This window comes from Melanerpes formicivorus, unplaced genomic scaffold (assembly GCF_026170545.1).
Source record: "Melanerpes formicivorus ecotype bairdi unplaced genomic scaffold, bMelFor1.0.p_v2 SCAF_51, whole genome shotgun sequence".
Taxonomy (NCBI): Eukaryota; Metazoa; Chordata; class Aves; order Piciformes; family Picidae; genus Melanerpes; species Melanerpes formicivorus.
The window spans coordinates 2,437,732-2,465,387 of record NW_027142403.1 but is presented as its reverse complement, the minus strand read 5'-3'; the positions used below and the strand labels follow the sequence as shown (position 1 = coordinate 2,465,387).

Sequence of the window (27,656 nt, the reverse complement as noted above, 5' to 3'; positions counted from 1 at the left end):
AATGAGGTCAAAAAACCACATGGGTGCTTGGTAGCCTGTGCTGCTGCTTATACCTGAACCCCTCAGCTTTAAGACCTGGCCAGTGACATTTCCCTCCTTTCCAGACATGAAACAAGCCTCTGGGCAGTGAAGGTAGCCCTGGTTGGCACAAAACCTGTCATGAAAGTTTCTGATCTTAGTGCAGGCAAGCCTGGCTTGCCCCCATCTTTGTGATGTCTGTATTGGTCTCCCAGCAGGTCACCAATGCCTCGGACAGCTGGGCAGTTAAGGACGTCCCAGCCTCACAGCACCGCCTGACCCTCACCAGGCTGGACCCTGGGAGCCTTTATGAGGTGGAGATGGCTGCTCACAACTGCGCTGGCGAAGGACAGACGGCCATGGTGACCTTCCGGACTGGTAAAGGTCAAACCTGTCCCTGGGTGCTTTGCTCTGAGTCAGGGAAGGGCCCCTCTGAGATGTCCTGCCCCACCCCTGAGGCACAGGCACCAGCCTTGGGACAAAGGGGCTGTTTCTGTTCTGGAGACACATCTGCCTTAGCTTAGAGTGGCTCTGTCAGAAGAGAAAGTGGAGGGTGGGATTGCAACAGGATGGGCAAAATCAGGTCTCCCCTTCTGCCTGGGCTGCAGTAAGTCCCTTCCTTCCTTCCTCATGTGTCAGTGGAACACCTGCAGAACCATAGAAAATAGATCTGGGGGGGATGTCAAGAGGTCACTTAATCCATCCTCTGCCTGGAGACAGGATCAGCCTCTGGGGGTTGTTCCCAACAGGTGTTTGTCTAATCTGCCCTCAAAGCTTGTGCACCAAAGGAAACTCAAGCCTTCCCATGCAGCCTGCTTTGATGCCAAGCTGTCTTTGCCACTAAAAGGATATTCCAAATGTCTATGCTAAGTCCTCCTGTCCCCTGGCTGCTTTTCATGTCTCCAGCAGGTGTGGGGAATGGTATTCCCTTTGTAGCAACCTTGGCTGTGGTGGTGGGCTTGCTCACACCTCCCCTCAGGCCCCCATCTTGTGCTAATTACTGCCTTCTCAGGCAGAAATCTAGCAGCACTTCAAGAAAACCAATTACAACTTTTAGAAAGTAAAATTGTGAGAGGGATCTATTAACAGTTCAACAAAGCTGCCCCTGTGGCTTTGGTTCCTGCCTGCAGGCTGAGTGCACTGAACCCCCAGGGCAGTTGGAGTCCAGAAAGCACTCAGTACTGATGCTGGGAATCTTTGCTTTGCTCATCAGAGCAAATTGAACTCTGAGCTGCATCTCCCTGTCACTAATGTCACCTCCTCCTTCTGCACAGGCCGGCGCCCCAAACCAGAGATTGTTGCCAGCAAAGAGCAGCAAATCCAGAGGGATGATCCTGGCACAAGCACTCAGAGCAGTAACCAGGCTGACAACAGCCGCCTGTCCCGTAAGGCTCCCCCTGGACTGGGCAAGGAGGGAGAGGGAGGGCTGCTGGGGGAATGTGAGAGGGAAAGGGGAGCCAAGTCCCTGTAGCTCCTGCTGTCCTCCCTCAGCCAAGCCCTGGCAAGGGACAGTTAATGCCCATTCTTGGTTTTTCCTGTACTGGAAAAACATCAGTTCCTTGCTGGTTAATGCAGTTCAGTTTCCCACCTTGTGTCTGCCGTTGCTCTTGTCCATTAGCACCATTATCCTCTCTGTGAAATCCTCTCCTTCAACCTGATCCTTTCTGTGAAGTCTGCTCCTTCAGTCCCCCACACTCATTCATGTGTGGCCTTTTCTTTCATCTCCACAGCTCTGTTCATCTCTTTGTCTCCCATCTTTGGATTGTTTTCCTATCAAATTATATTTCTGCAGTTCAGGGGTTTTCTGTATTTCCTGATCAGCTGGTTCCCCTGTTTTCATCTCCTCTGCCTGTCCGTCCCCATTATCAGTGTCCCCTTGCTCACTGCTTCCACATCAGCCAGGCCTTTGGCTCTATCTCCAGCCCCATATCCAGACCTCTCACTGCTCCCCCTCCTATGAGGTCTCATCCTACTTGAGTTGGGAGTGGAAAAGGAGCAAGATGCATACAGGAGTAAAAGATGACTGCTGGGCACTAACCTGCAGGAGTGAGGATTCGGAGCTGCCAGCTCTGATGATGAGACAAAAATGAGAATGTTCAGGACTTGCAGAGCATGTGGGTGGGTGCAGTGCAGGTAGAGTCCCCCATACACACGTTTCTAAGCTACAAGATTCTCCAGACAGGGGAGGGCAATGTGTTTGATGTCTTTCTGTGCCACTTGCAGCTCCAGAGGCACCAGACCGCCCTACCATTTCCATGGCATCAGAGACCTCTGTGTACGTGACCTGGATCCCCCGTGGGAACGGTGGGTTCCCCATCCAGTCTTTCCGTGTGGAGTACAAGAAACTGAAGAAGCTGGGAGACTGGGCCCTGGCCACCAGTGACATTCCTCCCTCTCGTCTCTCTGTGGAGATTCCAGGCCTGGAGAAAGGTGGGCAGGTGTTCTCCTCCCTGCTTCTTGGAGGTCTTAGGAAATCTGTGCAGTCCCTGTAGGATGGTTAACCATCTGTCACATCGTGCTCGGCCCTGGCATGTGAGAGCAAAACAAAGCCTCCCCAGCTCCAGCCTTAGATGTATGGGGAAAAGCTGCAGATGCTTCTCCAATTTCTCCAGCTGCAAAGACCAGCATAGATTTGACCTCCCTCAGGGAGGCTTCTGCATGCTTTGCTGTATTACAGGATATTGTTACTAAAGGCATTTGGCTTTGCCATTTACTAGACAGAACTTTCCTTAGCCACAGGCAAGACAGATGGACACACAGTTCCTGTTGCACTTCACATGAGAAAAGCATTGCTGAACAGGACAGCTTAAAAGGGCAGCATGTCTACTTCTACTTAAAAACTGATGAAATAATGCTCAGGAGAAATTTATTTAGGCTTTCAGCACAAATACAGGCTGGGTGACAAATGGATGGAGAGCAGCACTGCAGAGAAGGACCTGGGGGTGCTGACTGATGAGGCACGTAACATGAGCTGGCAGTGTGCTCTAAGAGGGCCAAAAAGCCAACCTGTCCTGAGCCACATCAAAAGTTGTGTGGCCAGCAGGGACATCCTTTCAGGCATCTCTGAACCCACCCAAACACCTTCCAGAACTGCTACCTGACTTCTGGACTGTCCAGACAGGAACTGGGAGAAGGCAAAAGCTCCATCTAGCACATGGCTGAAATCCTGCCTGTGCTTCGATCAAAATCCTTTTGTAGGCTCTCCATCTTCTGGAGAAGATGTAGCAGCCCCTCTTCGTAGCCAGGCCTGTGCTGAGAGTAGGTGTTTGGAACACTCCAATCTCTGCAACTCCTTTATTTCCCTTTTTTCCCTTAGGCACATCCTACAAATTCCGTGTCCGTGCCCTGAACATCCTGGGCGAGAGCGAGCCCAGCGCGGCGTCCCGGCCCTATGTGGTGTCCGGGTACAGCAACCGCGTCTACGAGCGCCCCGTGGCCGGCCCATACATCACCTTCACAGATGCCATCAATGAGACCACCATCATGCTCAAGTGGATGGTAAGGTTTGTAGGGGTGGAGACCACTGAGTGTGCAGGAAGCTGGTGTTGAGGGTTCCACTTGCCCCATGTACACGATTCCACGTTACCACACTGGATCTGTCACCATCACAAACGGATCTGGGATCCAATAGCTCCCTCCACCAAAGGAGGAGTGGGCTTGGGCCACATAGAAGTGGAGGAAGTCAGAGAGCCTAGGAGACCCTTTTCATTTGAATCCAGTGTTGTACACAGGAGGCACTGCAGTGGATAATTTCAGAATCTTGACTTGGATAATCCTAGAGATCTTGACCTCCAGTACCTGAATAAAGCTGGGGAGGGGCTTCTGACAAGGGCCTGTGGTGACAGGACCAGGGAGAATGGCTCTAAGCTAGAAGGGGGTAGATTTAGACTGGATATTAGGAGGAAATTATTTACAGTGAGGGTGGTGAGATACTGGAACAGGTTGCCCAGGGAAGCTGTGGATGCCCCTTCCCTGGAAGTGTTCAGGGCCAGGTTGGACAGGGCCTTGAGCAGCCTGGTCTAGTGGGAGGTGTCCCTGCCCATGGCAGTGGGGTTGGAACTAGATGATCTTTAAGGTCCCTTCCAACCCAAACCATTCTGTGATTTTATTCAGCAAGCACAGTTGAACATGGTGGCTACCTGTTCTTCTGGCCAAATCCCTGGAAGCCACTAGCACCTCTGTCCTGGTAGTTTTCAACAGGTGTGTCCTTCACTCTCATTTACTAGGTAGCAGTTCTAAGTCCTTATATTAACTTAGAGCAGTCCACCACAGATGATTTTTAGGAGTTAGCAGTTCCTTTTGGATCACAAGCCCAGATCCAAGTATTTCCAACAGTTTAGAGCTTTTTCAGAGGGACACTTTGCCCTCTCTGAGCAGCTTTTAGCCAGCAATTGCTACAGGGCAGAATGGGCACTGTTCACTTAAACAGTAGCTGAGTATTTACTGGGTGAAAGAGAGCAAGAACACATGGAGCTGAGACAGTACTGGCGTGGGTGGGGGAGGAACAGAGCTGTCTTCAGAAACAAGAGACTCCTGCAGTCACTTGTTTGTGGCAAGATACAGTTTGTCTGGAAGCCTTGAGCCCACTGGGGGCAAGGTGAAGGTGTGCTTGCCCTTGCCCAGCTGAGTCACTGCTGAGGAGTATTTTTCTCTGAAGCATTGGCTGTGGCTGCTGAGAGGGAATGGAGTGCTGGATTCTTGGGGTGACTGTATCACACCCACGCTCTGCTACCTGGGAGAAGCAAGGTGTGAGAATACAAAATGACACTGAGCTCTTGGAAGGAAAACCTCACTGTGCAAACCACTGGCAGCACAAGGAAGAATTCCCATTGATCCCCACTGCTCCTCACCTAGCACAATGTAGAGTACAGACATCTCTGCTAATTTCTTTCTCTCCCCCGTTCTCTGCAGTACATCCCAGCCAGCAACAACAACACTCCCATCCACGGCTTTTACATCTACTACCGCCCCACTGACAGTGACAATGACAGCGACTACAAGAAGGATGTGGTGGAAGGTAGGAGACACTGAGGGCCTGCTCCCAGCAGCTGATTCCTTTTGGAAGAGTACACAGCCAGAAGGAGCCCTATGCACAAAAGTGTCTGCTGCTGCCCAGGCCTGCTTTACCCAGCAGTGCTGCAAAGCTGGGCCAGCTGCCTGCTCCCAAGGAAGCTAACAAGGCACCATGTGTTTGCTCCCTCCCCAGGAGATCGTTACTGGCACTCCATCAGCCACCTGCAGCCAGAGACCTCCTATGACATTAAGATGCAATGCTTCAATGAGGGTGGTGAAAGCGAGTTCAGTAATGTGATGATCTGTGAAACCAAAGGTAAGCAGCTTCACAGGGCACCTCTGGGAGCAATGCCTGCAGCTGTCAGGGCACAGTGGCCAGCAGATTGAGAGAGGTGATTCTGCCCCTCTGCTCTGGTGAGACCTCACCTAGAATACTGTATCCAGCTATGGGAGCCCTAACACGAGAGAGACATGGACCTGCTGGAGCAGGTCCAGAGGAAGGCCACAAAGATGATCAGACTCTCCTATGAAGACAGGCAGAAAGAATTGGGGCTGTTCAGGCTGGAGAAGAAAAGGCTTCTGTGAGACCTTACAGCAGCATTTCAGTATCTGAAGGGGACCTACAGGAAGGCTGGGGAAGGATTGTTTAGAAGGGCTTGTAGCGATAGGATGAGGGGCAATGGTTTGAAACTGGAACAGGGTGGATAGAGGTTGGACATAAGGAGGAAATTCTTCATAGTGAGAGTGGTGAAATACTGGAGTGTGCTGCCCAGAGGTGTGATTGAGGCCTCATCCCTGGAGACATTCAAGGTTAGACTTGATGTGGCCCTGGTCAGCCTGGAGGTGTCCCTTCACACTGCAGAGTGGTGGGGTCAGGATGGGCTTTGAGGGTCCCTTCCAACCCAATGGAATCTGTGAAGGCAGATACCATCCCTGCCTGCTCAGGCAAGGTGATGGAGGCAGCACTGGGGAGAAGAGAGGCAAAGGTTTGTTGATGCTGTTGATCAGGATGTGTATCTACCCATACTGGTACCCACAGACCCTTCTGCAGAGTCCCATCACCATTTCCCTCAGAGCAGTAGTTACCTTTTATTTTCCTGAGCATCACATAGTGGCTGGAACTTTTCCTTTGCTGTGCCAAACTCCTGTGTTTGGGTATGAGCAGGTCCTACGTGGTGGTCTTTCAAGGAGCAGGAAGAGCATTAAATGCATGCACGTGTCCCTGCCCCAAGAGAAGCTATTGCCCTTTTTCCTTTTGCAGCCCAAGAGCCTGGCAAGTCTGTGAGCCAAGCAGAGGACTTGTCTGTACTGCAATATGAATCAGCCTAGGAAGTCCTCTGTCATCCAGAAGTACTTCTTTAAAGCCCCCATAGGAGACTACCCACATCACAGTCCCTGGAGCAGGCTGCCATTCCCCCTGCCACGTCTCTGCCTTACACACTTTGTCTCTTCCCTTTGCAGCTCGCAAGTCTCTTGGTTTGCCAGGTCGCCTTCCACCCTCCACAGTCGCCCCCCAGCAGCATCCTCCGCTCAGTGGTGGGCACAGTGGCCTGGGGACAGGAGCCATGGTGGCCCGTTCCAGCGATTTGCCCTACTTGATCGTAGGCGTTGTGCTGGGCTCCATCGTACTGCTCATCGTGGCTTTCATCCCCTTCTGTCTGTGGAGAGCGTGGTCCAAGCAGAGTAAGGCTCCTTAAAACAGTCTTTTCCCTCTGACCTGACCCTGGGTGTGGCTGCATCAAACACCCACCATTTGGGGGTGGGGAGATGGGTAGAGGGAAAATCTCAAGTCTCGTGGAACCCCATAAAGGAACAAGGCTACTCTTCATCCCTTGTCCTTGATTACATTGTAGAGAAGAAGTTCTGGGACTAGAAGAGGGAGAAAGGGACACTCCCTTTGCCTTCATGTAGGGTCCCTTTCCACTATTTGTCTCCAAGGGTGCTTTGGGTGCTAAAATAGCTGCCTGGTAGGACAGCCTAACGCTATCCCTGCTGAACTTCAAGAGGCTCAACTTACCTTTGATTTTAGCCTTAGAATTCCTTTTCCTTCCCTCTGCAGAGCAAACCATTGACATGGGCTTCCCAGGAGCTGGGCTGCTGGTATCATCCTGTCAGTACACCATGGTGCCCCTGCGGGGCATCTCTGCTCCTCGTGCCAGTGGACACCCCTATGTGAACGGACAGCCCTACGCCAGCGGGGCGCACCTGAACGGCATCTGCCCCGCCGCGGGGGTGGGCTACGCCGGCACCAAGCCCCGAGACTACAGTCCCGATGAAATGCCGACGGTATGTCCTACCCGGGGTTAAAACTTGCTTTGACGTGAGCTGGAGGCCGTAGCTGCAGTGAGAGGGCTTCTCCAGTCATGACTGCCACCCTTCCCAGCACGTAGAATTGGCAAGACTGGCATCTTAGAAGAGATTTCCCCTTTGTAGTGGAGTCTGAGACATGAGAGGAGCAGGAAGGACTCCGAAACACTGGTGACAAGGTACTGGGACAGTGGCTCTAAGTAAGGACAAGGCAGTGAGCAAAGGATGCTCTTAAAGGAATGGTTCCTATCTCTCCTGAAGGAAGCTCACAGGGACTGATAGTGTTGAGGACTGTGGTAGTTTTTCAGCCCACCACAAGGACTCTGTGTAAACAGTAACCCAGGCCAAGGCACTGCCACAGTGAGACTGTACATTGATCAGTCTGTAGTGATTCTGCAGTGAGCTTGAGGAGACTTTTTTGGTGCCCAGTTCCACTGTCCTCTGTAGCACAAACTTTCTCTGCCTTCTGTTAGAAGAGCTTCACCAGTCTGCCCTACAGCTCTGGCTCCAGCTCCCAGATCAGCACCTGCCTCTTCATGCTGCTGTGTGGCATTGCTCTGCTGACAGTCTTTCTCTCTCTTGCAGTCACATGAGGAGACCAGTGCCTTACTGCAGGCGAGAGTGCTGCAGAATGGGAATGCCCAGCAAGACTACCAGCCCTCCAGGTTAGTCCTGGCTTGTGGAGCAGGAGGGTGGAACAATTTAGTGGGACCCCCAAGGCTACATTCTCACAAGAGCTTGCCCTCACCATGCTCTCATCTCTCCTGATTCACTTGAGAAAAATCCATGCTCCAGCAATAGGCCTTCTGGGTCTAAGTAGTCTTCTTGGTCTGAAGGAACTGGGATTATTGAGTCTGGAAAAGTGGAGGCTGAGGGGAGACCTCATTGTGCACTACAGCTACCTGAAAGGAGGTCGGAGCAAGGTGGTGGTTGGTCTCTTCTCTCTAGTATCAGGTGATAGAATGAGACAAGGTGGCTTGAAATTGTGCCAGGGAAGGTTTAGGCTTGATATTAGGAAAAAATTATTTATGGAAAGAGTGGTCAGGCACTGGAATGTGCTGCCCAGGGAGGTGGTGGAGTCACCATCCTTGGAGGCATTCAAGAAACGTGGACGTAGCACTTCAGGACATGGTTTAATGGCCATGGTGGTGTTAGGTCAATGGTTGGAGTCAGTGATCTCAGAGGTCTTTTCCAACCTAAACAATTCTATGATTCTATAAATGATTTCCATACAGCTCATTGTTTTTATGGTTCAAGGGAGGCATACTGTAATTGTAGAGATGGCCAGGAACTACCTTCTGCTCCCCTTTCTTCCCCCTGCTCCCAAGTGGGCAACTGAAAAGTAGGATGAGAGAAGCTGGTCTCTGTGACTGGAGGCTGATAAACCTGGCCAGGGTCCCATTGTGGGTGCTTTGTGTCTCACTGTTCAGATGTCCAGTCATTATTACCATGCTCCCCATGAGGTACTTTGACCAGGTCCTATCACCTCATTCCCATCCCACAAGTGCATCCCAATTTTTACTACTCACTGAGGAATGTTCTCAGCCAGCTGCAGCAATGCAGTGACAGAGATGTTACATAAGTCATGTCTTTCAGGGAGGAAAGATCTGTTAATCTTTGTCTGCCTTCCCAGATTGCCCAGCTCAAGAACAGAAGACAGCTCTTTCCTCTACAGTCTCCCAGATGACTCCACTCACCAGCTTCTCCAGCCACAAGATGATTGTCCTCACCTTCAAGAGCACTTTGTTGGCCTCCATCATCCATTGATGAGCAGCAAAGTGGGAGGCCCCAGCCTGGATGCTCGACGGGATCCCCTGTTCCACCAAGGTCAGTGGTCTGGAAAACTCCACTCTTGCTTCATCTCACCATTCTAGGCTGATCTTGAAGGGCAATCTCACTGTAAAGCCTTTCTGATGGGTCTGGTCATGTTTGCTTCTGCAGTGCACACAGCTTTGACACTGCTTAGAACAACAGCACAGAGAGGCCCTACTCACAGCTGGAGATTGTACATTGCCTCAGTCATTTTGAGAGAAATGTCTGACTTCTCCAAAAGCTTGAGCTGTGTGCTGCCAGAAGGGCACATGCTCACCTCTAGTTGCAGAGTTGTCATTCTTCACTCCTTCTGACTTCTGGATTTTCCACACCAACAGTGAAATAACAAGGTCCCTGAAAAAATCATCTGAATGCTTCTTGCTAGGACCTGATCCATTGATCCGCCCCTGTAGCATGGATCAGACTTGTGTGCAAGTGTAGGATCAAACTCTCATGTAGCCAGGCCTTTCCCAAAGCAGGTCTTCATCCTTTTCCTATCCTCATGAAGTGGACTGTGGACTAGAAAGCTACCACAGCATCTCTCTTTTCCATATGCATTGTAATTGTTTGTTGCTCCTTTCCCTTTCAGGAAGCCCTTGTTGCCTAGGCCTAGTGCCAGTTGAAGAGGTAGAAAGACTAGAATGCTGCCAGTCCAGAGGAGATCTCCATCCCCAGAATCCAGTGATCACATCCTTGGGTCAGGACCTACCAAGACATCTGAACAGAAGCCCACCAGCACTGAGGCCCTTAGAGACTCATTCTCCCACCAGCTAGGGGCCAAGCAGCCTTTGCAAAAGACTTGAATTCTAAAGAGACAAAGAGAATGAGTATTTATTTTTGTATAACACCCCTATTTATATATTTATGCACTTGTATATAGATGTATATGTGCCTTTTATAATGCTATGGAGACATAAAGCATCCTCAGCAAGGTCACAGGAGGGTCCAGTTAACAAGGCAGCAGCTGGCCATGGCACCATGGTGTTCATCAGAGCATAACACGGAGAGAGCAGCAAAACGACACTGTGGGACATGGGTCCAGAGCTGCCACCACCAAGATCTAGCACCCTCTTGCAGTGAGGGCTTCACAGAAATTAATGCTGTCAGAAAGATCTTTTCCTCTCCTCCACAGGAAGGTTTGTCCCAGGAGCAGGATCCTGGGAGTGGACTGGAGGAGCTATGCACTCTGCCTAATCACCTTAACCCTTCACGGACACACCATCTGCATCTGCCTATCTGTAAAGACAAACCCACGCTTTGACATCTCAAATAAAGGCTTTAGTCTTTCCTGTAGCTGCCTCCATGCTGAATCCTCCCACAGCAGGAACCTGTTCTTCTCTTCTTGCAGACATACAGCAAGCAGGACAGGGAAAAGGCAACGTGTACCTGCAGTTACAGTTTTCCAGACAGCCACCAACACAAATCTTACTGCTGTTCTTAGGAGAAGAGGGACAGTTGCTACCTGTGCCAGTTAAGTGACATAAAACTTCTCAGGAGGAGCACAGCTGGGAGACATTTTCATTTATCAACCAGGGCAGCTGTATGAGTTTGATGGTGGGAGGGAGACACACTCAAATCTCAGCCAATTTTGTTGCCAATCCCATCCTGTGGTTTTCCAGCTTCAAGAGCTTTCAGCATCCTGTGGATTAGGGTGAGCTTATTCTCTTAAGGTAACAAGGGTTGCTCAGCACCTTTGCAAGGACCCAGGGAGAAGGCCAGCAGTTCCACTATCACTGGTGGTGCTGGGCCAACAGGGGCAGTGCTCAAGCCTGGCTGGGATATGGCTGGAGCCTGGCTGAGCATACAGCAGACAGGAGCAAAGACCAGTGGCAAAAGGCAGGGAGTGAGGAGGAGGAGAAGGAAGAACAGCTGCAGGTTGTTCAGTCTTAACTTAAATTTAGCAGCAAACCCCAAGCTTTCCTCAGAAGCTTTGTACTGGAAGAGCAGTGCCACACAACCCTTCTGCTTAGGGGATTGAAGGAGGGTCTCACAGTAAGACAGGGTAAGTGCATGCTACAAATGATGACACCAACATCATACCAAATGTCAGCAGCAAAAAAGAGTAAAACCTAAAAGCAGACAGAGCTCAGTGCATTCTCACTTTGATCAGACAAGTGCAAGCCAGTGGAATTAAAGGATGACTCCCTCTTTCCTAGAGAGTCATAGGATTGTTTGGATTGGAAAAAACCTCTAAGACCATCAAGTCCAATCATTAAACCATGTCCCAAAGTGCCATCTGCTATACTCACCTCCTGCCAGGTAGATACCACACCCTGCACTGCAGTGTTCCACTGCAGTGGGAAAGTCTTCCAAGTGGCTCCACACTCACCTGATCACTGTAGGGCATGAGAAGGTCCCTTTGCTTTCTCCAACTAGCACTTCTCTTTAACTGTCCCAGCAGAGAAGGGCCATTGCTGCTGGGATGATCAGCAAGTAACAACACACACTTAAGGCAGACCTCTTACCACATTTGAGAACACAGGCATCACAGAATCATAGACTCAATAAGGTTGGAAAAGACCTCAGAGATCATCAAGTCCAACCTGTCACCCAACACCTCATCACTAACTAAACCATGACTTCAAGTGCCACATCCAATCCCTTTTTGAACACCTCCAGGGATGGTGACTCCACCACCTCTCTGGGCAGCACATTCCAGTGGCAAATTACTCTTTCTGTGAAGAACTTTCTCCTCACCTCAAGCCTAAACTTCTGCTGGCACAGCTTGAGACTGTGTCCTCTTGTTCTGGTACCCAAACAATGGACTGGTAACAGCATTTGGACTTTTTAATTCTCTCTCTGTCACTACAGCCACGTTTTGGTGGCAGAGAAAACAAATACAACCCTTTACAACTAACCCCCTGCACAGCCAAAGCACACTTCCAGGTACGACTACTGCCACAGCTAACCACATCCATTTTAAGGGAAACTCAGACTGTTAGTTACCATTTCTGGTGTAAGAGCAAGGCATGATTCAGCTGCTGTCTTTCAGTCCTGTGGTGGTGAAGGTTGTAGAAAGAGGCATCCATCTTTTCTCCGTAGAAAGTGGATTTCCTCTCGGAGGAGAGCTGTGTCACAAGTCAAGCGCTTGAGCCGTGACTTCAGCTTGGCTTTCTCTTTGACATCCGTAGTTCTGGTGGCCTGAAATTCTATCCCCTGTATGAAGAGGGAGAAAAAGAATAGCTCCAGTAAAATATGGGAGAGTGAAGTGTGTGTGGGGGGAAATAGCTCTTGTAAAATACAGAAGAATGAACAATGGAAATTTATTTCAAGCAGGAAAATGAAGCTTTCCAAGAGGCAGGACATCTTCATGACTTCACTCCTCATGAGGAACTACACTGAAGCCAGAGTGAGGGACCACTAAGATAGACTGTCACAGGTGGCTGCCTTACTTCCTAATCAGAGAATAGACTAGACTAGAATAAACCAAGTTGGAAAAGACCTTCGAGATCATCAAGTCCAACCTATCACCCAACACCATCTAATCAACTAAACCATGGCACCAAGCACCCCACCCAGTCTCTTCCTAAACACCTCCAGTCATGGTGGCTCCACCACCTCCCTGGGCAGCACATTCCAATGGGCAATCTCTCTTTCTGTCAAGAACTTCTTCCTAACATCCAGCCTAAACCTCCCCTGGCTTTAGACTGTGTCCTCTTGTTCTGGTGCTGGTTGCCTGGGAGAAGAGACCAACCCCCACCTGGCTACAACCTCCCTTCAGGTAGTTGTAGACAGTAAAAACATTTTTCATCCATTTGGCTGTTTTCTTGTAACAGAGGAATCATTTTGACTTGCTGCAAGATGTTTTGAATTAGAAATAAAATGAGCTTGTTTTAACAGCAGAAGGCAGCCAAGTAAGAAATTACAGAGAAGCTAAGGTATGGCCTGCTTTCAGAATCAGCTCATTCATCTCCCTTCCTAGAAGGCCTGAGGCAGCTGTTCAGCCTGTGCCACGAGGCAATGTTAGCCCAAACTGCTGCCTGCAGAGCAGGGGATGAGAGGCGAGAGCTGGTGAGGGGCAGAGATCTCTTACCCATTTTGAACAGTCCCAACCCCAGTGAGTGCAATAGCTCCAAGGCTCACCAGGTCATTTTTCAGTGAAGCCATCTTTGTTTCAAATTGCTGCTTTTCCAGGCAAAACTGGTTCAGCTGCTGTAGCTTGGTGGTGTTCTCCTTTGTCAGCTTCATCAGCTGCTGACGCAGGGCTAAGATCCTTTCCTAGAAAGATACAAAAGGTTGAGCTGGGGTGAGAGAAGACAAAAATAGTGTGGCCAGCAGGAGCAGGGAGGTCATTCTGCCCCTGGACTCAGCACTGGTTAGGCCACACCTTGAGTACTGTGTCTAGTTTTGGGCCCCTGAATTTAAGAAGGATACTAAGACACTTGAATGTGTCCAGAGAAGGGCAATGAGGCTGGGGAGAGGCCTTGAGCACAGCCCTGTGAGGAGAGGCTGAGGGAGCTGGGGTTGTTTAGCCTGGAGAAGAGGAGGCTCAGGGGAGACCTCATTGCTGTCTACAACTACCTGAAAGGAGGTTGTAGACAGGTGGGGGTTGGTCTCTTCTCCCAGGCAACCAGCACCAGAACAAGAGGACACAGTCTCAAGCTGCACCAGGGGAAGTTTAGGCTGGAGGTGAGGAGAAAGTTCTTCACAGAAAGAGTAATTGGCCATTGGAATGTGCTGCCCAGGGAGGTGGTGGGGTCACCATTCCCGGAGGTGCTCAAGAGGGGATTGGACGTGGCACTTGAAGCCATGGTTTAGTTAGTGATGAGGTGTTGGGTGATAGGTTGGATTTGAGGATCTCTGAGGTCTTTTCCAACCTTACTGATTCTATGAGTCTATGAAAAAGCTTGAAGTGGGGAAGAAGTGTGTCACAGAACAGACTTTCATAGTTTCATAGTTTCATTCAGGGTTGGAAGGGACCACAAGGATCATCTAGTTCCAACCCCCCTGCCATGGGCAGGGACACCCCACACTAGATCAGGCTGGACAGAGCCAGATCAGGCTGGACAGAGCCTGCATGCTACCTGATCCCACTGAACCCTTACTGCAGTTTGGTGGCAGCATACCCTTTTTCCCCCCTTTTCTTTCATTTTATGATTACAAATCTCATAGAATGGCTTGAGTTGGAAGAAACCATAGTGATCATCTAGTTCCAAGCCCCCTGCCATGGGCAGGGACAGCTTCCACTGAAGCAGGCTTGCCTAAGGAGGTACAGCAGTTAGGTAGAGGTGTGGGATAGAGAAAGCCATGAGGGGGACAGTACTTCCATATGTGCCCTTCTGCAAGGGCAATGTTAGGTGTTGCCTGCTTGCACCACAGTAGCTGAACCTCAGCTCCCCCCCAACACCCTGAGACACACATGAACATCTCAGACTGGCACCCCAGGCATGAGCAGGGCTGCCCTGTGCTCAAATAGTTTGCCACCAAAGGTGGTGGGAGAAGGCAGTAAGTGCAGTAACTTCACATAAAAAAGGAAGCAGAAGGTTGCATTTTGAGGAGAGTGAAACAAAAAGATGATCAACTACCTCCATGAGGAAATAGGATGAGTGTTAGCAGCTGGAGCAGAAGTAGAAATGATGAAGGGAGATTAGAGTTGGACATTATGGTCTGTTAATGACAAGTGAAAAAAACCCAAACAAACACAGAACAGAATTGGTTTGTTTCTAAAAGACCTCAAAGACCATCAAGTCCAACCATCAACCTAACACCACCATGGCCATTAAACCATGTCCTGAAGTGCCATGCCCACACGTCTCTTGAACACTCCAGGGGCAGAGACTCCACCACTGCCCTGGACACGAACATGCATAGAAGATTTTAGTGTAAGTCTTTAGCCCCAGGGAAATGAAACCTTACAAACCATCACAACACATACCTCTTCCTCCTTTTCCTGCTCCTTACCTCCCACTTCCTGAGCTCCTGGGAGTGCCTATATTCTTTCTCCATTATTTGCAGTTGCAGCTCCTCCATGCGGATGCTGCCAGAGTGTGTTTGAACTGCTTCGAAATCAACCAGCTGGCCAAACTTCTTCACCATCAGATCATTGCACTTCATTTCCAGTTCTAACAGAAGGGACATGGCACAAACAGCAGCACTGTCTTCAACTGGTTAATAAGGATTTCTGCCTTACCCCAGCAGCCCATCTGAGCTATTTGGTATTTGCTGATTTGGTAATTCCCACACAACCACACAGAGCTCACAACAGAATATTGCTGTTTGCCCTTGCCCATACCCATGGCTGTGAGGTCACCAAGCCACATGCTAAGCCAGCCCTACTAAGCTGCTCCCACCCCAAAGGCTATATGGGGCCACCTCAGGTTTTGTGGTGCTAGACCCATCTTTGGGTTGGTCCTTGGGAAAGTAAGTGTTTTGAATAGGTTTTGTTTCACTCTTCTTGTGTTACACAGAGAAGGAATCTGCCAAATAAAAGCTTATGTAGCTTTGGGGAAAATACTTCTTTCCTAACAGCTCTGGTTTACAGCCAGAAACAGCAATTGTGTCCTGACTCAGTGTCTCATCTCAGTCAACTCGCCTTATATGAAGCTCCCAAAATATTTCACACAGTGTAATGACTCTGCAGTGCTGGGAAATTACCAACACTTCATCAAAACAGTCCACTTGGTCTGCAGTAACCAGTTGTGACATCTGTGTGAGCACAGAGACAGGCATCTGGTGACAGCGCACACCCAGCGCGGGGGCGCGGAACGCGCGGTCACGAACCGCGCTGTTCAGAGGCTCCATTACTCACCTTGAATCTTTATCTCCATCTCCTTTTTGTCTTGGACAAGCTGCTTATAGTGTTTCTGGGCCCTCTTGTAGATCTCTCTTTGCATTCTCTTTTCATCACGTAGCTCTGGAATTCTCTTCTGCAGATACTCTAAGGTCTGGTTGCTAAACACCAAAGCCTGGGAGAGGTCACTGGGCATCTCCCCATCAACCAAGTACTCCACCTGGGAAAAACAGCCACAAGCAAAGTTTGACTTGACTTATTAAGGGTGCTGGTCATCTCTGGGTAACAATGAGTGACTAACTACCACTCAGCACAGCTTAAAGACTCCTTAGAGCTGTAATGACTGCCTATGTATAAAGCTGTCAACACTTCCACTGCACCTGGAACAAAGAAGGGAGTTTTGAATGATCTGGGAGCTGCAGAATTGCAGGCTCAGGCCTTAGACTCTTCTTCTGTCTTTACCACCAACCTCTTAATGAAGGGAGATAGAAGAAATGGAGAGGGCTGAGCTTGCCTCAGTGGTATATAAACCAGAAAGACAGAGGTTTATCTTCTCTCATTGAGGACAAGATTCAGGCCAGAGGAAATAACAGCACTGTCTTGAGTTTTCCTCTTCATTTTCTACTTCCTATCCATGTGCTAACAGCTGTGTAGATGAATGCATTGCATCCAGTCCAGCATGTTTGAACTGAGCAAAACTCCCATTAGTTTCAGTGCTCTGGTTTGGTTTGGGGTCTTTTTTGGTTTGTTGCCTTTTTTTTTGGGGTGGTGGTTTGGTGGTTTTGTTTTTTTTCCCCAGGAAACTATCAGTAGGTACAGACCTGAAGGAAAAGCCAATGCAAAACCTATGGAGCTCTTGAAGACTATGCACATTTCAGCAATGAGACAACCTGCCTGTTCTTACCTCTTTTCTGTTTGTACAGGAGAAGGGTGAAAAACAAGCCTAGAATGAAGTTCAGTTAGTGGCACTCCCAGGACACTGGTGCATCAGGGACTAATGGTCCCAAAGAACAGTAACAGCGTGGCCGTTTAGACGTGCACAGGCCATCCTGCACCTGCAGATTCACAGTATCTTGACTTACCTGATGGAGTTTCAAAGGCACAGCTACATACAGCTCGTTCATTCTCTGCTGCTTTTCCCACAGAAAGGTCTCCAGTTCCTTCTCTGCAGTTTCCAGACTGGTTTCCACTTCTTTTGCCTGCAAAGGACAAACTGTGAACCAACACAGATCCTGTTGTACTCAAGTGTGTGAGGCAGCAAGGTTCTATATGAGAGACTCCTGATGCAAAGGGAAAGAAGTATGTTCTTTGACACACTATGATAGTTTCATAGGCAAGCACAAGGCTCCTCTACATATTCAAGCAAGGTTCTAACCCTGATTACCTCCCATGCACATACACCCTCATAAATGTCTCCTTAGCAGAGAAGCCCTGCATGTGTCAAGAGGCAGCTGCTTTGTTTAGTGTTTAAAACACTTCTGGATCTACAGAGCCTGCAAGATATTTTTTTATTGTGTTATGCCTGTAAATGCTTATTGATTCTGCATGAGAAAGAAACAATTCAGACCCAAATGTCAGACCCCAGGGTGAGTATGTGGCAGCTGGCACTTAGGAAAGCCTTTAAAAACTAAACAAAAAACCGTTGTAAGTTAAACATATTTGAGGGAACATTTCTGAGAGACAATAAAAAAGCAAGGCTTGCATAATGTTCTTTTGGCAGAACTCTCTCACCATCCTGGACAGCCCTGCAAATGAAGATATTTTTGAACTCAGATAAATCAAATATCCTGGTGAATGCAAGGAGCTCCAAGAAGCTAAAAGGAAAACTTGCACCAAGGGAGTTGATTCAGTGATCACTGTGACAAAAAGTAAAGGAAAAGAGCTAAAAGAAATAGGTTGAAGAGCAGCGTTTTAATGCATTTATTTCAACCTGCATTTGTGTCAGGAGAAGTCTTCTTTAGCCTCTCCATCCCCATATACATGCCCAGAGGACAGGCCAAAGCTACACCATGAACAAGGGAATGGAGTTTCTGTTGCTGCATAGGACCACAGAATGGTAGGGGTTGGAAGAGACCTCTAGACATCATCTAGGAGAAGGCCCCTGCCAAAGCAGGATCACCTAGGGAAGGCTACATGGGAATACATCCATGCAGGTTTTGAAAGTCTCCAGAGGAGATTCCATGACCTCTCTGGGTAGCCTGTTCCAGTGCTCCAGCACCCTCACAGGAAAGAAGTTTCTCCTCATGTTGAGATGGAACTTCTGTGCTCCAGGTTGTACCTGTTATTCCACTATTCCAGGTATGGTCTTACCAGGGCAGAGAAGAGGGAGAGGAGAAGCTCCCTAGACCTGCTGGACGTTCAGATAGCTCCCTAGACCTGCATGATGGTTCAATAGCTGTAGTGAACTGGATCTAAACTCTGGATCCAGCCTCATAGCAGCTAAGGTCAGACCACCTTGATTCACCCTTTTCAGGGGGACAGATGACCCACATTGAGCTGCCTTCTGCCTCTCTGCTACCACAGATTTTTCTACCCAAACTGAGGCCTCTCACAGGGTTAGGAGTTTGTCTTTAAATCTCAGCCAAAATCACTAGCACAACATTTTTACTGTAATGCAGCCAGCTGATGCTTGCTGAGAAGAAAACACTACAGTACCTTTTTGGCCAAGGCATTATATTTCTTTCTTAGGTTAGCAGCAACTTTCTTCTCCTCTGCTAAAGCTTCCTTAATATCCAGCAGCTTCTGCCGGAGCTGGATGGTGTTTCGGAAGAGCGCCTCATCGCAGTCTGAGGAAAGAAAGAGTCAAAGAAGAGCTTTGTTTTGTGAGGAAACTGACTAGTAACTGTACTATAGTTATGGGCTTCAGCTTGTAGCTTCTCCTACTGCACACATTGCCCACTGCTCCTCATAATAAGACCATGCTCTTGGCTCCCTGGAGCTTTCTCAAACATAAGCCACATGGGCCATGTCCCTCCAGGAGGAGATGAATGTGCTGGATGGGTCTTTTTTTCTTTACATTCACTCTGCTTCCAGAAGACTAAATGCATCAATGTCAGTACTAAAGCCAAGTGCTCAAAAATAAGCTTTTGTAAGTAATTCAGTCCCAGTAATTAATCCATGTTACAGTACAATCCTCAATTACATGAACACAGAATCATTACAGTTAGAAAAGACCTTTAAGATCATTGAGTCCAACCTAACTCCACCAAGTCTGGTGCTAAACTACAGAATCATAGGATCAATAAGGTTGCAAAAGACCTCAGCCTGTCACCTGTCACCCAACACCTCATGACTAACTAAACCATGGCTTCAAGTGCCACATCCAATCCTTTTTTGAACACCTTCAGGGATGGTGACTCCACCACCTCCCTGAACAGCACATTCCAACAGCCAATTACTCTTTCTGTGAAGAACTTCCTCCTCACCTCCAGCCTAAACTTGCCCTGGTACAGCTTTAGACTGTGGCCTCTTGTTCTGGTGCTGGGTGCCTGGGAGAAGAGACCAACCCCCACCTGGCTACAACCTCTCTTCAGGTAGTTGTAGAGAGCAATAAGGTCTCCCCTGAGCCTCCTCTTCTCCAGGCTAAGCAACCCCAGCTCCCTCAGCCTCTCCTCGTAGGGCTTGTGCTTGAGACTTCTCCCCAGATTTGTTGCCTTCTCTGGACACATTCAAGTGTCTCGGCACTACCTCTCTTCATCTTTTAAACACCTCCAGGGATGGGGATTCCACCACCTCCATGGGGATCCTATTTCAAGTGTTTGAGAACCCTTTCAGGGAAGAATTTTCTGCCAATAGCCAATCTAAACACATACTTGTTTATCCATTCCACCCTTCACTATACATCTTGTAGTGATCATAGAATCATTTAGATTGGAAAAGATCTTTAAGATAAAGCTCCCAACCATAAATCATTTATAGCTCTGTTTGTAATCAAAGCTGTGCTTCACAGGATTTGTTTCTTTTGTTTCATGGTAAGGAAGATCAGTGAATGGAGAGGCTGAGGGAGCTGGGGTTGCTTAGCCTGGAGGAGGCTCAGAGACCTTATTGATGTCTACAACTACCCAAAGGGAAGTTGTAGCCAGGTAGGGGTTGGTCTCTTCTCCCAGGCAACCAGCACCAGAACAAGAGGACACAGTCTCAAGCTGCAACAGGGGAGGTTTAGGCTGGATATTAGGAAGAAGTTCTTGACAGAAAGAGAGATTGCCCATTGAATGTGCTGCCCAGGGAGGTGATGGAGCCACCATCACTGGAGGTATTTAGGAGGAGACTTGACAGGGTGCTTGGTTGCATGGTTTAGTTGATTAGATGGTGTTGAGTGATGGGTTGGACTTGATGATCTCGAAGGTCTTTTCCAACCTGGTTAATTCTATTCTATTCTATTCTATTCTATTCTATTCTATTCTATTCTATTCTATTCTATTCTATTCTATTCTATTCTATTCTATTCTATTCTATTCCATTCCATTCCATTCCATTCCATTCCATTCCATTCCATTCCATTTCTATTTCTATCCCTATCCTATCCTATCCTATCCTATCCTATCCTATCCTATCCTATCCTATCCTATCCTATCTTATCCTATCCTATCATTTCATTGATTTCATTTACACTAATCAAGTGCATAATTATGCCCAAATTGGAGGGCATTAAAAAAACCAAATACATTAAAAAATGGGAGTCCAATCAGGGGAAAGTAAATGGCTCATGGACAAATATGAGGAGGCTACCACCACATGTAATCTCCCCATTAAATGAGTCAAACCCCTCATTTCTCTCCAACATGGCACTGAAGATGTAGATGAATGGGGAGTTAATCAAAAATTCAATTTGTGGAAAAGAAGTTAAAATCCAAGTGGAAAACTAAAATAAATTCTATGGTAATGAGTGTAGTAAGCTCTGACTGCAAACAAAGCAGTGCTGTTACATGGTCATTAACAAACCACTCGCAGATGCTGTTTAGAGCAACACCCTAACCTAGTTAAACGGGTACAAAAGAAGAGGGGAGGGGGGGAGGCAGCTTGCCTTTGCTGAATGGAGGACGGAAGGAAGGGGATTTTGTAAAGCTCAGCTCCTTTCAGACACCCTTAAAGAGAGCAGCCTAGCAACAGGCAATTGCTGCATAAATCCACGAGGTGGTAACAAAGAGCTTGATTCAACAGCATGGTGGGGCCCCGCTGAACTTCCCCGACAGGCATCCAGCAAGACCAGGCAGCTCCAGAGAGCAGCTAAAGCCTCGCTCCAGTCCCACTCCTGAGCAGGGCCTTTTCTCTCCAGAAAACAGCTGTGAAACGGTGAATGGTTCTTTACAGAAACCACACCTTGAGTCCTGTGTCCGGCTCTGGGCCCCTCAGTTTAAGAAGGGCATCGAGACACTTGAATGTGTCCAGAGAAGGGCAACAAGGCTGGGGAGAGGCCTTGAGCACAGCCCTGTGAGGAGAGGCTGAGGGAGCTGGGGTTGCTTAGCCTGAAGAAGAGGAGGCTCAGGGGAGACCTCATTGCTGTCTACAACTACCTGAAGGGAGGCTGTAGCCAGGAGGGGGTTGGTCTCGTCTCTCTAGCAACCAGCACCAGAACAAGAGGACACAGTCTCAAGCTGCGCCAGGGGAAGATTAGGCTGGAGGTGAGGAGAAATCTCTCTCAGTGAAGAGTTGTTGGTCATTGGAATGTGCTGCCCAGGGAGGTGGTGGAGTCACCATCCCTGGAAGGGTTCCAGAGGGGATTGGTTGTGGCACTTGGTGCCATGGTCTAGTCATGGGGTCTGTGGTGACAGGTTGGACTTGGTGATCTTTGAGGTCTCTTCCAACCTTGGTGATTCTGTGGTTTAGTGGAAAGCAATTCATTCCTGGTGCTTAGCTAAATTATGTTTCCCCCAAATGTTAAATTAGCAGACCCCATGCACAGTTTCATTAGCTTCCCTGACACTTCCTGGGAGGAAATGCTGCACTCAGGAGAGGTACACACATGCTGGCCCTTAATGGCATTACTCTGCAGTGCATAATGAAATATTCTGAGTTTTCTTTTTAAACACACAGCTAAAGAAACTGTCAACCCAAGAAAATGGTTCTTAAGTACTCTTTGGGCACACAGAGTCATCAAAGACTTCATTTTCAGGTCCAGATTTTTCCTCATCAGTCCCCAAGGTGGACTCTTCATCCTTCTCTTCATTCTCTTCTTCTTCACCTGCAAGAAAAGGACAGTACTGCTGGCTTGCAAAACATCTTCAGACCCAGTAGCTGTGCATTATGCCAATATGCTGATGAACACAACCCAAATAGCCCATGAGAGATCATGTTGGTAACACATGAATCCCAGCACCTTGGGCCTATTGCATTGATTTGATAATCATAGAATCAACAAGGTTGGAAAAGACCTCAGAGATCATCAAGTCCAACCTATCACCTAATACCTCATGACTAACTAAACCATAGCTTATTCCACATAACAAAGTACCTATTAAAATACAACTGTTAAAGCTATGAAAAGATTAACTATTGGAAGTTAAAAGTCACTATCCTAGGCTGATTATCCAGTGCCATGTCCAATGGCTTCAGTTGGAATGGACCTTAAAGATCATCTAGTTCCAACCCCCACTTGAAATCAAAAGTCAAGTCAGAGAGAGAGCATGAGTACTTTAGCTCAACAAGACTGCCTAGCTGCACCAGTTTAAACCTGAGGCACTGAGATAAATTATATTCTCATCACATGTTTAGTCCTAAGAGACAACTGCAGATGAGGTCTATGTGCTCTCATTAATCAATGGACAAATTAAAGGAGAATGTCATGAATGTGGCAAACTAATCACTCTTCCATAGCTCCCATTGGTGGGAAGTATCTATTTAAAGCTTTGCCTCTTCTTCATACCAATTATCAGTCCTCAATACTGAGTTACAGGAAGCAAATTGCAGGAGCTGTCACCAGACCAAATGCAGTCATGTTAGAGACTGAATCAGGGCATTGCCATCATTCAAGATGGCTGCCACAGGGCATGGGACACCACATAACCAGTCTGGGCAAGTTGTATCTAAGGGCTTTTTGAACTGAGCTGTGTTGCATGCATCCATGGGTTCAGCTAGACTGAGAGACATTTCACAGAATCATAGAATGCCAGGTTGGAAGGGGCTTCAAGATCATCTGCTCCAACCTTTCTAGGGAATAGTATAGTTTAAATGAGATGGCTCAGCACCTTGTCAAGCTGAGTGGATCTAGGGGGCATAAGAGTGGGGCTGGGGCCACAGGGAATGGATTTAGGGGGGTGTGGGGGCACAGGCAGTGGATCTGTAAGGGTCTGGGGGTACAGGATTAGGGTCTGGGAGTGTCTGGGGGGACAAGGAGTGGATCTAGGGGGGCACGAGTGGGACTGGGGACACGGGGAGTGGATTTAGGGTGTTCTTGGGGCACAGGGCTAGGGTCTGGGGGTCCTGAAGGACACAAGGAATGAGTCTGGAGGTGTCTGGGCTACTGTTTAATGTAGGGGAATCCATTGTTTCTCTTGGGAGGGGATTCCAATGTCTAACTGTTCTCATGGTGAAAAACTTTCTTCTGCAATCCAATTGGAACCTCCCCAGGAGGAGCTTGTACCCAAGACCCCTTGGCCACACAGGAACATGTGTAACAAATCCATAAAACAAAAAAAGGAGAGCATCTCTAACCTGCTTCTCTTCCTGCTTCTTTTTTTTCCATGCCCTTGGTTTTCTTCTCCAGAACCTCAGTCAGAAAAGAGGCAAACTCATTGTTTTCTCCAAGGGACATTTGGAAGGTAGCATAAAGAGACCGTTCACATGCCTGAAGCTTTGCAATCTCACGCTTCCTGTCCTCCAGCTGTGCAAGGTAGTTGTTCAGTTCTGACTAAAGAAACAAAAAACCTACATCAGCTAAAAGTCAAAGCCCTCCTGTGTGGATACAGGATGCTTCTGGGAAGATCTGGAAATGCTAAACTTGCCTTTCCCTCTTTAAACCCTTGCTTCAGCCATGAAAAACCTGGAAGTATGTTATTATTCCACATAACAAAGTACCTATTAAAGTACAGCTGTTAAAGCTATGAAAAGATTAACTATTGGAAGTTAAAAGTGACCATCCTAAGCTGATCATCCAGAGTTTCTTGGTTTTCAAAATAGAATAGAATAGATTTAACCAGGTTGGAAAAGACCTCAGAGATCATCAAGTCCAACCTATCACCCAGCACCATCTCATCAACTAAACCATGGCACCAAGTGCCTCATCCAGTCCCTTCTTAAACACCTCCAGTGATGGTAACTCCACCACCTCCCTAGGCAGCACATTCCAATGGCCAATCTCTCTTTCTGTAAAGCACCTCTTCCTAACATCCAGCCTAAACCTCCCTTAGCACAGCTTGAGACTGTGTCCTCTTGTTCTGGTGCTGGTTGCCTGGGAGAAGAGACCACCCCCCACCTGTCCACAACCTCCCTTCAGGTAGTTGTAGAGAGCAATAAGGTCTCCCCTGAGCCTTCTCTTCTCCAGGCTAAGCAACCTCAGCTCCCTCAGCCTCTCCTCACAGGGCTGTGCTCCAAACCCCTCAGCAGCTTTGTTGCCCTTCTCTAGATACATTCCAGCAACTCAACATCTTTCCTAAACTAAGGGGCCCAGAAATGGACACAGCACTCAAGGTGCTGAGTACAGGGGGAGACAGTGGACCAGTGCTATAATGAAGCAAAAAGATGCCACCATTTACTGTATGGCTTGCTTTCTTCCAAGCCATGCATTAGTGGTACCATTAAACCCAGAGACAAATGGCCTACTGACCTGTGTGGCCTCCTGCTCAGTGGTGAGGGTGTGAACACGGCCCTGGAGAAAGTTCTCATGTTTCTCAAGGTGCTTCAGGATAAGCAGCTCTTCATACCATGTGATGTGGCGCAGGTCAGCACTTTTCATCTGCACATCCAGCTTCAGTTTCTTGTGCCGCAGAATGCAAAGTTCAGCATCAAAACTGATCACCAGGGCATGGATCTGGAGCACACAAGAGAGTCAAATAGAACAGAATAGAATTAGAATAGAATAGAATAGAATTAACCTTTGATATCATCAAGTCCAACCTGTCACCCAGCACCTCATGACTACTAGACCATGACCATCAAGTCCAACCTATCACCCAACACCATCTAATCAACTAAACCATGGCATCAAGCACCCCATCCAGTCTCTTCTTAAACACTTCCAGGGATGGTGACTCCACCACCTCCCTGGGCAGCACATTCCAATGGCCAGTCTCTCTTTCTGTCAAGAGCTTCTTCCTAACATCCAGCCTAAACCTCCCCTGGTGCAGCTTGAGACTGTGTCCACAGGAGAGAAGCTAAGCATGTAAATCTGGAGAAAGGGGCAGAGGGGGAAGACTCTCTCTGTCAAATCAACAGCTCACCCATGCAATTTACAGTGGATTTCTGAAGTGATTAGAAAGGCAAAGTTAACACCAAATGTGTCTTCATTCTCAGCATGAGAGCAAAAACATCACCAGGGCTTCACAGGAATTCTTCACTGCATTCTACTCCACCCCAGAAGTATTTTACTGATATAGAATCATCTTGGTTGGGTAAGATCTTCAAGATCATTGAGTCCGACCATTAAGACTTTTCTACCAAGCCATATCCTCAAGCATCACATCTACATGGTTTTTAATCACCTCCAGGGATGATGACTCCACCACCTCCTTGGGCAGCCTGTTCCAATGCCTGAGAACCCTTTCACTGAAAAAAAACTTTCTTTATGTCCAGACTAAACCTCCCCTGGTGCAGCTTGAGGCCATTCCTTCTTGTCCTATCATTAGTGACATGGGAGAAGACACCAACACCCACCTTACAACAACCTCCCTTCAGGCAGCTGTAGAGAGCAATGTGATCTCGCCTCAGCTTTATTCTCCAGACTAAACAGCCCCAGCTTCTTCAGTTGCTCTTCATAAGACTTGTTCTCTAGACCCTTCCTTCCTTCTGGACCCACTCCAGCACCTTGATGTCTTTCTGGTATTGAGGTGCCCAAAACTAGACACAAGTGGGGCATCACCAATGTAGAGAGTGTTTTACACTAGCCTGAAGTAGTTCATAATCCCAGCTGCAACAATAAATACATCTTCTGCCTTGCCAGACTTCTTTCAGAATACCTGCCAGTTCTTCCCTTAGACATTTACAGTCAAACTAGTACTAGCAGCTGCTAACAGGTCTGTGTGATAGTCACACCAGCATTTAGATAGTCCCTCAAAACCTTCATGCACAAGCATAAGGGTGTCTGTGTTGGAGTAGACCAAAGAGGCAATGGCCAACAGCAGATACTAGAGAAAAGATAAGAACCAGAGCAAACAAGCCAACAGTTGTACACCTCTGACACTTCTCTCTGTACTCTCCTAACCTCTGACTTGGGGACATCCTGAGCTTGAAGCAGTATATTTGTCTTCAAGAGCTTTGAATGCATTTTTTATCCCCAGAATTCATCAAATTGTAGTTTTCCCCACATCCTAAAGCTGAGTTCCAAAGCTTAGTTATTGTTGCACAGGAAAACTGTTTCCACTTGCATGTTTCAGGCTTTCTACACAACCAGAAGAGGACACAGCCTCAAGCTGTGCCAGGGGAAGTGTTGGTTTGAGGTGAGGAGAAAGTTCTTCACAGAGAGAGTTGTTAGCCATTGGAATGTGCTGCCCAGGGAGGTGGTGGAGTCACCAGCCCTGGAGGTGTTCAAGAGAGGATTGTCTATGGCACTTGGTGCCATGGTTTTAGTAGTCATGAGGTCTTGGCTAACAGGTTGGACTTGATGATCTTTGAGGTCTTTTCCAACCTTATTGATTCTATGATTTCATCTGTCATCTCACCTTCTTTTAAGAGATAATTCTTACTCTCCTTTCTTGTGCTATTCATAATTTTATCACCTCTGTTGCAAGCCTTTCAGTTGCCCCTTTTCAGGCCAAAGATGCTTTATCCATCTAGGGGTGCCTTTAAAAGAAGCTCTCCCAGGACTGAGCATTTCGGTTAGTCTCTTTTGTCACAGTTAGGAATTTGACAACAGGTAGAACAGATAGAATAAACCAGGTTGGAAGAGACCTTCAAGATCATCACATCCAACCTATCATCCAACACCACCTAATCAACTAACCCATGCAACCAAGCACCCTGTCAAGTCTCCTCCTGAACACCTCCAGTGATGGTGACTCCACCACCTCCCTGGGCAGCCCATTCCAATGGGCAATCACTCTCTCTGTGTAAAACTTCCTCCTGACCTCCAGCCTGAACCTCCCCTGGTGCAGCCTGAGACTGTGTCCTCTTGTTCTGGTGCTGGCAGCCTGGGAGAAGAGACCAACCTCTGCCTGTCTACAACCTCCTTTCAGGTAGTTGTAGACAGCAATAAGGTCACCCCTGAGTCTCCTCTTCTCCAGGCTAAGCAGCCCCAGCTCCCTCAGCCTCTCCTCACAGGGCTGTGTTCCAAACCCCTCACCAACTTCATTGCCCTTCTCTGGACTCGTTCCAGCAAGTCAACCTCCTTCCTAAACTGAGGGGCCCAGAACTGGACACAGTACTCGAGGTGTGGCCTAACCAGTGCAGTGTACAGGGGCAGAATGACCTCCCTGCTCCTGCTGGCCACACTGTTCTTGATGCAGGCCAGGATGCCATTGGCCCTCCTGGCTGCCTGGGCACACTGCAGGCTCATGTTCAGCCTACCATCAACCAGCACCCCCAGGTCCATCCCTGCCTGGCTACTCTCCAGCCACTCTGACCCCAGCCTGTAGCTCTGCATGGGGTTGTTGTGGCCAATGTGCAGAACCCAGCACTTGGATGTGTT

The 27,656-nt window shown here is 48.2% G+C and overlaps 2 protein-coding genes across 5 annotated transcripts in view; one reads left to right on the top strand and one right to left on the bottom strand.

Annotated features, from left to right (window-relative positions):
- The window catches only part of BOC (BOC cell adhesion associated, oncogene regulated), a 54,051-nt gene extending 43,608 nt beyond the window's left edge, over positions 1-10,443 (top strand). The window contains exons 9-19 of one of the 4 annotated variants that reach the window (XM_068160609.1): positions 237-396; positions 1,293-1,403; positions 2,242-2,448; positions 3,335-3,516; positions 4,930-5,035; positions 5,225-5,347; positions 6,493-6,714; positions 7,091-7,317; positions 7,924-8,003; positions 8,972-9,165; positions 9,740-10,443. In XM_068160609.1, coding sequence (XP_068016710.1) covers positions 237-396; positions 1,293-1,403; positions 2,242-2,448; positions 3,335-3,516; positions 4,930-5,035; positions 5,225-5,347; positions 6,493-6,714; positions 7,091-7,317; positions 7,924-8,003; positions 8,972-9,165; positions 9,740-9,924 — 1,797 coding nt within the window. In that variant the 3' untranslated portion in view covers positions 9,925-10,443. Of the gene's footprint in view, positions 1-233; positions 403-1,292; positions 1,404-2,241; positions 2,449-3,334; positions 3,517-4,929; positions 5,036-5,224; positions 5,348-6,492; positions 6,715-7,090; positions 7,318-7,923; positions 8,004-8,971; positions 9,166-9,739 lie in introns of all 4 variants that reach the window. The other 3 variants (XM_068160607.1, XM_068160608.1, XM_068160606.1) reach the window with 3 other exon arrangements.
- A 1,284-nt stretch (positions 10,444-11,727) lies between these two features.
- The window catches only part of CFAP44 (cilia and flagella associated protein 44), a 57,028-nt gene continuing 41,099 nt past the window's right edge, over positions 11,728-27,656 (bottom strand). Inside the window, exons 27-35 of the mRNA XM_068160581.1 lie at positions 24,642-24,845; positions 23,531-23,726; positions 21,954-22,061; positions 18,536-18,666; positions 16,963-17,079; positions 15,899-16,100; positions 15,052-15,212; positions 13,234-13,368; positions 11,728-12,306 (exon numbers count right to left, since the gene is read on the bottom strand). Coding sequence (XP_068016682.1) covers positions 12,139-12,306; positions 13,234-13,368; positions 15,052-15,212; positions 15,899-16,100; positions 16,963-17,079; positions 18,536-18,666; positions 21,954-22,061; positions 23,531-23,726; positions 24,642-24,845 — 1,422 coding nt within the window. The 3' untranslated portion in view covers positions 11,728-12,138. The remainder of the gene's footprint in view (positions 12,307-13,233; positions 13,369-15,051; positions 15,213-15,898; positions 16,101-16,962; positions 17,080-18,535; positions 18,667-21,953; positions 22,062-23,530; positions 23,727-24,641; positions 24,846-27,656) is intronic.